General features: G+C 43.1%; 2 protein-coding genes and 1 long non-coding RNA gene across 4 annotated transcripts; 1 reads left to right on the plus strand and 2 right to left on the minus strand.

The window, feature by feature from the left end:
* Positions 1–278: 278 nt before the first annotated feature.
* On the minus strand, positions 279–3,231 carry LOC142935093 (retinol dehydrogenase 8). The gene is given in 7 exon segments (XM_076079218.1): positions 279–515; positions 633–816; positions 1,290–1,383; positions 1,457–1,591; positions 1,594–1,632; positions 1,776–1,963; positions 3,137–3,231. Coding segments are annotated over 7 exon segments (972 nt in total).
* Positions 2,407–8,292, plus strand: LOC142935094 (uncharacterized). Of its 2 annotated transcripts, XR_012947767.1 has the most exons (3): positions 2,407–3,431; positions 4,031–5,378; positions 6,454–8,292. It is a non-coding gene; the product is annotated as an uncharacterized LOC142935094 (long non-coding RNA). The 2 variants fall into 2 exon arrangements; XR_012947766.1 differs by having other exon boundaries at positions 4,031–8,292.
* Positions 3,762–9,125, minus strand: scinla (scinderin like a). Its single transcript, XM_076079217.1, has 15 exons — positions 8,945–9,125; positions 8,647–8,801; positions 7,935–8,096; positions 7,698–7,847; positions 7,485–7,577; positions 7,236–7,368; positions 6,957–7,045; positions 6,634–6,849; positions 6,412–6,545; positions 5,743–5,833; positions 5,133–5,303; positions 4,656–5,036; positions 4,434–4,511; positions 4,257–4,317; positions 3,762–4,173 (listed from the first exon to the last, which is right to left on the minus strand). The coding sequence occupies exons 1-15, from the start codon at positions 9,123–9,125 to the stop codon at positions 4,004–4,006; spliced, it is 2,265 nt and encodes a 754-aa protein (XP_075935332.1). The 3' UTR covers positions 3,762–4,003.
* Positions 9,126–10,594: the final 1,469 nt, after the last annotated feature.

Below are 10,594 nucleotides of genomic sequence, written 5' to 3' on the forward strand. Positions count from 1 at the left end.
CGGCTTGGAGGCTTAACGAATTGAGGGAGTTATGCTCGTCGTTTGAATGTGGCAGGGTGTGGTTTAAAACCTGCAGCAGGAGCTCACAGACACATGTATAAAACATTTTTTTAAATTACATCCGCAGTTATTTTTAGCTTTCAGATTTTTTTTTTTGTTCACAATAATCCCTGATTCTGTATTTTGCACAGCTAAGAATAAAATTCAAATGAAATAAAGGAAAATGACACCAGACCCACGCATGGATGAATGTACCTTGCTAAATACAACATGACACTCTAGTTGCTCTTGTCCTTTTCCAAGGTAAAGCTCTTTCGGCTTCTCCAGCGCAGAAGTTTGAGGAAGTTCAGACTGGCATTGAAGACCTTGTCGTGTTCAAACACCATTTTGTAAAAGGTGTGAATGGGGAGGTCGCCGTTGGGGTCAGCATATTTGAGTGTGGTCATAGGGGTGTAAAGCATGTTTGTCTGATGACGGAAGGGGGGGTTCTCCATGGTGATGATCTTGAGAGTATGCTATAGGAGGGGAAACAGAGCAGACATAAGCCAGAGGAACAGACAATGCACTGCGACTCATCTCAGTTGTGTTAAAATGATGAGGTGAAGAATGTCTGAGGACAAAAGATGCAATACCTCTGCTACATCTTCAGCAGTCTGCCCGAGGGATTCAAAGATTTGACTGTAGTTCTTCAAGTAGATGTTGGTGAACATGTCGGCAGTCATTTTGTCAGCTTTGCTGAGGTCGGTCTTCATGCCCTCCTCATAGACTTTACGCTCAAACTCCGTTAAAACTGGACCTGGCTCTATCAGGCTGATACTGAGGACAGAAGGACAGTACAAACATCCTCATGTCTCACCCTATGGGAAGCCGAAGAGCAGCATGCTAAGTTAAAAGGGAACCGAATGCTGCAGAGATACTTTTAATATACTGTATTTAATAGTAACCACCCTGCAGAGCTATTCCCTTTAATATGCGCTTACTGAATGATGCCGTGTTAGCACTTGCTCCAGACCAGGGTGTGCTGTGGTGTGATTGGTTTTATTGCCACGACATACTTTGCCTGGCACATGTTCCTCTCAATGTCCGGTTGTGCAATATGAGTGTGCAGATACACAGATAAGTGTCGGTTCGCAGGCATTTACATGTCGTTTCTGACGGGGAATGTTGTTTTCTCTATGCCGTGAGCACAATCTGAATCTCACTGAGCAAGCTACACGGAATAAAAAGAGCAGAGCGTGCAGTGCGTAGACGGCGTGTTCTGCAGAAGCGGCGTAAAAGAATAATCTTACTTGAGATTAAATCTCAGGGCTTGCACCGCTAAACTTTCGCAAAAGCCTTCCACTGCAAACTTGGACGCTGCGTAGACGTCGTTGAATAAAATCCCTGAAAAACAGAGTGAGACACTGTTAGGACGGGGATTTGTCGAACGATCTCAGGATGAACAGATGTGACCAACCCTGAATGCCCATGACGCTGCCAATGACCACGATGTGGCCTCTTTTCCTCCTCTTCATGTCGGGTAAGATTTCCTTCAGCAGGTGCACAAGCCCAAAGAAGTTGGTGTCCATGACGGTCTTCATCTCATCGATAGACACTCGATGGGTCCAATCAGACCCATCCCAGCATTGCTTACTGTGAAGGTCAGGCATGGCAAGACATGTTATCAAAGCATGTACAGTACAATGTGTGTGTCGGGAAACTGGTAACAAAACCAGAACTTGTGAGAAGCTGCAGCTCTTTCTCTGACTAAATTGAACCAAATGGTGAGGGCTTACTTAGAATGTCCACCCTGCGCTCTGGCAGGCTGTCCACACAGGCTTTGATGGAGTCGTCGTCACACACGTCCAACTGTTTGATCTCCAAAGTCCTGCCCATGGTCCGACCTGCTGCCTCGACCAGCGCCTCGCCCTTACTCAAGTTCCTCATGGTGGCATACACTGCAACAAGCAAAATGAATTTGAAGCTGTGACTTTGTTTACTACCTGGATGCAGAATTAAAGACGTCAGACGTCTCATTTGGCTTTGAACATTGTTATAAGGGCTAGTGCACCATCACAAATTAACAACATCTTTTCTAACTTCTCCCTAAGTGGCATAACAGATAGTATTGACTTTTATTTTCTTGGGTTTTGTCTCTGAATGTCTGCTGCCAGCTACACTAATACTACAGAGATTCTTCAAAACGTTCAAAGCATTGGAAAACACGGCAGTGGTTAAACTCAACTGCGACGTCTTTAAACGATGTCCCAGTTGCTTAGGATGATCCGCAAACATTGGGACTATTTCTTACATAGAAAGTAGTTCCAATGAAAACTGTTTGTTTCTGGAAAGAGACGTTACTGTTGAGTTGGTGCTGGCTCAAGTTACAAAGGCGCAAACCTCAAAACTTTGCAAGTAAAACCAAAACAACCTGCACTGCTCAGAAAATACCGTCTCCTTCTTTGATTAGGGTAAATATATTTGTTTAAAAGTTTCTTGCCAAATGATGGGTTAGCTGGGCTTATATTCTTATATTTACAAAACAACTGTCAGCACATAGCTTTGAATGATTAGTCTCCAAAAGCGTAATGTTCACTATTACTTCTTAAGTGCCTCTTATATTTCATTTGCAGCAATGTAACCATTAACCAGCAGTAATGTCACAAAGGGATCGGCATAATCATGAATATTCACCATTATTATGCACCTAACTTTATTATAAATAAGGGATTTCACAAAACTTACTGGAGTGAGGGCTAAAGCTTGTCTTAAGGAATAAGGCCCTCCCCAACTTCACTAAGATTGGACCCTCCCCTTGACTAAAAAAATACTGCAACACCCTCCCCTATAATATTTCAAAACAATATGACAGAGTTCAATTGCTGCACTTGATAATAAAAACCTTAGGGCACATAAATGGTGCACTATTTTCAACACTTCATCATTTCAATACTGTCCCTGTTAAACTACCATTCTAAATTGTCTTCAGCAATTAAAACCCAATGCATGTGCAATACAGACACCTTAAAAAGTGAACTTTCCCTCATTTCTTTTGATTTTCTTACCTCCTCAGTCCAATAAACAGTTTTAGAAATACAGTTGTCAGTAATAGCAAGTTTAGACAAGGTTTTTATTTTTTTTTATTTGGCAATTTTACCCAAACCTTTTCTTCTCATCCTTTGCGATGCGGGCAGCCAAGGCGAGGCCGATCCCAGAGGAGCAGCCTGTGATGAGTACCACCTTCTGGGTCATTGTGTCTGGTTAGTGTTTGTCCTCTAGCTCCAGCAGCTCTAGCAGCTCCAGCAGCGGAGAACGAACAAGAACAAAAGAGAAGTGAGGTGCTGGACGTCGAGGAGGCTCCTTAATCCACAGGTCTGCAACTCAGCAGAAGTCTTGTGCACATGGGCTAAAGATTACTGTTAAGGCCAGCCGACACATGGTGCTGGTGCCTGGTGAGGGTTTAGGCTCATGATAACAAGTTTATTGCTGCGGGGAACGGGAGTGAGTTGACTCACAAAATTTGACAGAAAAAGCACAGGGTCTTGTTTGAATAAAGATATCCAATCAGAAAAGACAATCTTCAAAAAAGGGTCATAGCTTTTTATTCAAATTCAGAATTCCTCAATCTATGTGTCTCAGCAAACTAGGCTGTAAAAGGGGAAATGTTTTGTAAAAATATACATTTGTTTTCTCGCACACAGAAACACATTTGTGACGTTTTAAAATGAATCCCATACATGACGATTTGAACTTGGGGAGAAATAGTCCATCACGTTCCACCGGATCGCAAACTTAAATTTAATGCATAAGACAGAATGAAAACAAAGCTTACAAAGAAATTCCAGACCCGTTCCCTGCAAATATATTGTAGATACTGTGTGTGTGGAATGCAGATTCTAATGTGACATCTTAAATGCATCTTCACCCAGACAGAACATACCAAGCTTGACTATTGTTTGAAGTCCAACGACATATGATAAGTAATGAATCTTCGCAGGTTTTCTTGCAGCTTTGTGGTTTTCCACTAATGCTTTGTGATCCGTTTTTTCAGGCACTGCAAAAGATCTTTGTTCCACATCTCGGGGTCCCAGGCGTGGAACCAGCCACTGAAGGAGTGTGGCTCGTTCCCCTGTTTAATGGTGCCGATGGAGACTCCGTCACGCCCAGAGGGGTCCGAATTCAGATATTGTTCGGCTGAAAGGAAAAGAAGGATGCATTCGTTGAGCAGAATCTCTTATGTCACTTCTCCTCATCTTTAATAGCTCTGTTTGTCTTACCAATCTTGAGAGATCCAGCTTTCTCCGTCTCATTGGCATCGTTTCCAAGCCAAATGAAGATCTAGGGGGAGAGATAACCAAAGGGATTTATGGATACGGCAGCAATAAAAAAAATAAAAAAAGAGATCTGCGAGAGCTGATCCTGAATCGTTTCATTCAAAGTGAAAGGCAGCATACCTGATTCCAGGTGTCCAGAATCATGACATCGTCGGATGCCAGATCCATTTGTGTGAACTCGCCGGGCACCTCCTCTGCCTAAATATAGAGAAGTGCGTGTTTATGAAGTGGCTATATGAAAAACAGGTAAATAATAGGTAAAAGAAATGCATCAAAATAAAATAAACCAATATAAATAAACCAATTAAACACATTAAATAGATGAAAACTTAAGATACTCACGACCAGCCTGCCGGTCTTGTTTGAACAGCCAAACAGCCTTGGAGGCTTAACTGTCTTCTGCAGGGCCAAGGAGGTCTGATAGTCCTCCTTCCCACCGAGTGCTTTCCAGAAATCAGCTGACAACAAGGAGAAAACAACAGTTTTCCACAGGAAATATTTGACACTGCAGTGATCAAAGCCCCCCTTTTTTTCCAGCACTTGCTCACCTGGCTCGTTGGCCTCCTCCACCTCAGAGACAGTTCCTCCAAGCAGGTCGGCGACATACTCGGCAGCAGCCTTCTCCTCCGGCGTCGCTCCCTTTCCGATCCACACGAACAGGGAATTGGGTGTCTTCAGCACAAACACGTCATTGGTGTTGAGAGAGGAGGCAGTGGGCGCCACCTGCGTTCCGTGAGACACAAAGAGAGGGAGAACGATGTGAATCGCTCATCATGAAGCATCAGCTAAGGCGCATTCAATGTGATGAAGGAAGCTGACCTCAACAGCCCGCGTGGCTTTGGTGGAGCTCCGGCGGATATGGAAGAGTCGCGTGCTGCCGGCCTTGCTCTCGCCAGACTTGCGGGACGTCCCGCCCAGGTGGACCACCAAAGGGTTGGCTTTAAACACGCTCACAAGATGGGGGGGTTCTTGGCCCTGAGTGACACGAATCTGTCGAGGTACAGCAGGGGCTTAGCCAACAAGTATGATGAGGGCCTATAGGAGTCATTCACGCTTTGTGCTTGAGTAAGTCATTTAAGGAATAGTTTGCTTATTTGTTGTATGGCAGAGAGTTAGATGAGAAGATCGAGACCACTCTTATGTCCGTCCGTTCAATATGAAGCTGAAGCAAGCAGCTGATTAGCTTAGCTTAGCATAAAGACTGGGAGCGATCCTACCAGCACTTCTAAAGCTCACTCATTAACACAAGGCTAGTGGTCTCCCACTGTTTCCAGACTCTATGCTAAGATAACTGGCTACCGGCTCTAGCTTCATATTTAAAGCCCATCTTCTCGTCAACTCAGGCCAAGTAAGCGTATTTCCCAAGAACTATTCCTTCAAAGAAAAACCTGAGTTCTACCACAAATTGTTTTCACAGTAAATGTCTCACCTGGGTAGCTGCTCCACCCATGGAGTCATCCAATTGGACTGTGAGAAAGGCTGAAGCAGCCAGTTCATCCCTGGTGCACTTTCTCCCTTGCCTGAAGAGAGCATCCATAAATTATTCATAACTCATTCAACCTTCAAGGAAAATCAATGGTGATATTCACTGCTGTGTCTGAAAAGCAAGGCAGTCAACTGCCACAGCAAATCAATTTAGTTGAATCCTATATGAATGTAATATAAAGACAGACTCCAACTGTTTATGTATGGATGAATGTCACGTTTCTATGATTTATAAGGTACAAGAAGGGGGAGGTTGGGACCATTTCGGTGTCTGATTTGCATATTTTTTTACTTTCCGTTTTATTTTATTACCCACTGTTTTTATTCTAACTTTATTATACAGTACATTGTCTTGCATTTATATGCCAGTCAATTGTCTGCATATATGCATGTGCTGTTCTGTGTGAATGTAGTAAAACACCTTCAAAAGGTTGGTCACGAGTAAAATATCTACTTAAATGGCTCCTGCATTTGACCTCATCTTTAGTTGATATTGTGCTCATGTGGTGCATATTCCTAAATAAAGGGGGGCCAGTAGAGGCCCAAAAACAATTTCTTTGCCCTGGGCCCCCGTAACAGTTAGATCCGGCCATGCTGAAACGTTTGCACTCACCAGATGTAGATGATATGCTTCTCTCTGCCTCCCCTGTTGTAGGAGTACAGCACCAGGTAACAGTCGCCTCCAAAGAACTGTCCATAGGTGGATGGATCCACGGGTTCTTTATCATTTCCTTCCACGCGCCAGATCTACGGACACCGACCATTGTCATATCTACACGTTGATGTCTGAAGCAATGAATATCTAGCATGAGTGTCGTCTGGCCAGTTACCACACCTTGACTTTCCCGGAGCCATCGTCCACCATGCCGTGCTGGGCAGCCATGCTGTCGTTGCTGTGGAGTTTGGCGGCGTCGAAGGGAATCTGCTCCACGTTGGCGATGCTACCGATGGTGTAGGCCTTGCTTGGGCCAGTGGTCTCGTCCTTGTCCAACCAGTTGAAGAAGAACTGCTTGAACAGGGTGGTCTCGCCCCCCGCTGGCAGTATCTGGATCTGTTCATGTCAGAAGCGGACAGACGAGCAGACATATTCACGAACAGGAAGACAAGATAGAGAGGACGAAGTTCTGGTAGCAGACTTTCACCATGTTGCCACATTACCTGGGTATTTGAGGAGTAATTCTTGTCTTTGATGAACTTGTTTGCAGCACCCAGTGCTGCATTGCGTTCATCTTTGTTGGCATCGCTGCCTATAGTTTGGGATGTGTTACAGTGGTTAGAGACTACAAACTCTGGTCAAAAATTCGGATGAGTCATGTTTTTCCTAGGTGGAGAGGAAGCACAGAGCGCTGACTAACAACTTGTTGCTATGAGCGGACTAAGCATTGATGAATACACAAAACAGACGGATCCATATAAGAATATGCCGTGGTGTTATACCTTTCCAGACAAATATCTTCTTGTTTCCTCCATTGTCCAAGATGTAGCATTCACTGTTGGAGAGCATGTCTTGTTTGAATGGGTTTTTATCTGCCACCATAGTGCCTGTCATGGAACCGGCAGCATCGGAAATCTAGAAAGTAGAGAGATGATCAAAACATCTGCATTTATCTAAATATTAAATATACTGTAACATAACATTTCATACACAGTCATACATTTAAAAGCGTAATATTAGCGCATATTTACCAGATAGAGCGATGCCAGGTTCTTGTTCTTCTTATCGGTGTGTCGATCACTATCAGAGCTTCCTGGAGGGAGTTCGGGCTTGGGTCCAAGCACCTATAAATAAACACACGCACACAGATTGCAACATTGCACTCAAATCCTTCCTCGCTGCCGAAGCCAGACGTTCCTGAATAAAGCTGTTCAAATTGAAAAGTTGAAAAAAAAAAAGCTCACTTGAATGACATCCTCTGGCTCGGAACCTTCGTCAATCATTTCTAGTTCACTACGACCTTTTCGCTCGTTGTCGCGAATCGCAATGGCCAGCTCAGTGGTCTTCAGGCGCTCATAGACATTGGATTCACTGCCAGACCAGTGGTAGATGATCTGGGAGGAAAAGAATAAAGTTATCACCTGAAGCCTGCACTATTACAGTCCAACACATTTGGCTATTTAGTCCGTCTTCTAAATCACCTTTCCCAGGTCGATGATGAAGCAGTCTCCTTTGTTGAAGCTTGACCAGGATAAGTCCACCTCCACGGCTCTGATTGTCCGACGACCTTTAACGTGCATCAGTCTTTGGACATCTGCTGCGTTGGTCTCCACGTGCTTGAAGCCTGAGGCCACTCCCCCTTTCTTTAACAGGAGTAAAGTCAGGAAGAATAAAGCATCAGTACTATTACATTAAACTGCAGCTGCATAGTATGTTGATTTAAAAGGATTGCCTAATCAAAGATATACGTTTAAATGTATTCCTTTTAAGATGTCTGGCTTATTATTATTTCAAATGCATACTTTCCACATTTGTGATACTAAAATAAAACACTGGCTGAAGTCGGTTTTCCTACTCCTGCTTCTGGTGTTGTGGCATCAGAAATCGTGTTTCTGCTCGCCTTGTTTGCCAGCTCAAACTCTCCATGGAAATCTTTAGCGGAAAACCTGAGGAAGCAACCAACTACTACTCCAAACATTTTCCAGAATAGCACTGGGACGAGCTCCACCTCCCCTTTAAACTTGCAACACTTAAACAACCCCTTTAGGCTTAGGTCATTCCATTGGTTTTATTTGTTGTTGTTGTTGGGTCCAAAGAAATTAATTAATCTTAACAATTAAAATAATTTCTGGGCAAATATGTTTTAAATGATTTACCATGAAAAACAACATCAGTGCGTGAATCGTGTTTCACCTTGTATTTGATGCCAGACTTGAAGTAGCTCATAAAAGTGAGGGACTCTTCATTTTGAAACTCAGTGAACTGTATGGGGGCTCCACCCAGGGAGTTGTCCAGTTGGACCATAAAGATGGCAGCACACCCTTTCTCATCCTGGGAAGCTTCTTTGCCTGTGGTTTAACAGATACAACAAAACAGAAAAAAATAAACGATGAATAAAAGAGAGCATTGACAGAACAATGAGGGGAGTTTAATTATATTATAAGCCAGAGATTGTTTTGAGGTGTCGGCAGAGAATCTAGAAGTTCAATACCAAACCAGGAGTGAACTTTGTACGACGGAGCAGGGGTGGTGTTGAGCAGTATGTAGGAGTCTCCAGTGAAGAAGTCTCCATGGAGATGAGAAGGGACGGGTGCCAAGTCCATTTTCTCAATCCGCCACACCTGCAGGCCGGGCTTCTTCCCTGCAGTCATGAACTCCTTGTGGCACGCCATAGTGCTCTGGGTCTGAGGGAAGACACATCTTCATTAACAAACCCATCAGGCCACAGCAAGGACAGTAACTAACCTTAAAACACAGGAGTTGATATATTGTAACAGTTTCATGCTGAAAGGATTATCTGAAAGTTAACTGGAAATTGAAGTCAGTTTTCAAGCACGAATGTCAAACATTCTCCAGTTGCAGCTTCTCAAATGTGACGATTTGCTGCTTTTTCTTTTTCTGTTCTGATCGTAAACTATCTAATAAATTGTATTCATCACAATTTTGGGATATTTTAGTAGACTAAACGATTGTTAAGCAAATGAAAATAATGGATCGTTGCAGCCTAGTTTCATACAGATTTCTGGCACAGAAGTCAGGTAACCGTTCTCGTTATGTTTGGATTCGATTGAGAAGAGAAAAAAAAAAAGACAAACACAAGAAGGAAAAAAAGAAAACTCTCTGAAGTCATACAAGCATTGTCCCCACTTTATTTTTTATGTTTTATCATAACCTGAGAAAGCCTTGATGTTTTGAGGGAAATTAATTGTGCACATCACAAAGCATTCAATAGTCAATCAACAGTGCATTGTGTTACTCTATTCCAACTGTTTTTAAACCTCCTTCATCTGTGAACAAAGGCTCCATCCTGTATTCACTGTGCACCATTTGCTGATTAACCTGTAATACAGGTGCCTTGCAAATTACTAAGTGTCTTTGTATAAAGTCGGGGGAAATCACCTGATACATCAGGAAAGGAGTGTCCTCTGCACTTACTGTCAAACTGCAAATACAATGTTGGGTGTGTTTTTTTGGGGGGGGCGGAAAAGCCACTCCCCACAGCCAAAGACTTAAAACATACCTTGTACTGTACAGTGTGTAATTATTGCAAAGTGTTGAGTGGAACATTGGGGTAAAATTGATAAAGTCAAACAATATGAATCATGCACCAGAGGAAACACGACTTAACATTTAAAGTATTTATTATATACTTATAAAATGTATCTGTGAACTGTTTTGCTTCCTTTGACGCATAATGAATAATACAGGCGAATTTCTCAAAAGGTAAAAACAAGAATTTGGTCGATTACTTCGTAAATATCCATCTGAATAGTACAGTGTTTTTTATAGCATTCTGAAGCCTTTTGCAAAAATGTGCAGATAATCAACGACTTGACATTACCTGGTGAGGACAGAAGGCAGATGCTGGGTGAGAAGAAGGAGACACTGCTGCTGCACGTCCAGATTTCTGCCCCGAGTGTCTGCGCTCAGGTCTGCTATATAGTCCGGAGACACATCCGCGTTGAGACGGAGAGGCGTGTCCAGTCGTATCCCGACCCAACCCAGTCTGAAAAAGAGCATAACTTCATGTAAAAAGGGTCGATTAAAAATACAGTCTGAGAGCTAAATTGCGAAAGAAAACCCAACGGAAAGCACACAAATCACAGGAAAACTCTTCAGTGGCATCCTTTTAATATTTCCA

This window comes from Anarhichas minor, unplaced genomic scaffold (genome assembly GCF_050575085.1).
Source record: "Anarhichas minor isolate MPS153535 unplaced genomic scaffold, ASM5057508v1 ptg000071l, whole genome shotgun sequence".
Taxonomy (NCBI): domain Eukaryota; kingdom Metazoa; phylum Chordata; class Actinopteri; order Perciformes; family Anarhichadidae; genus Anarhichas; species Anarhichas minor.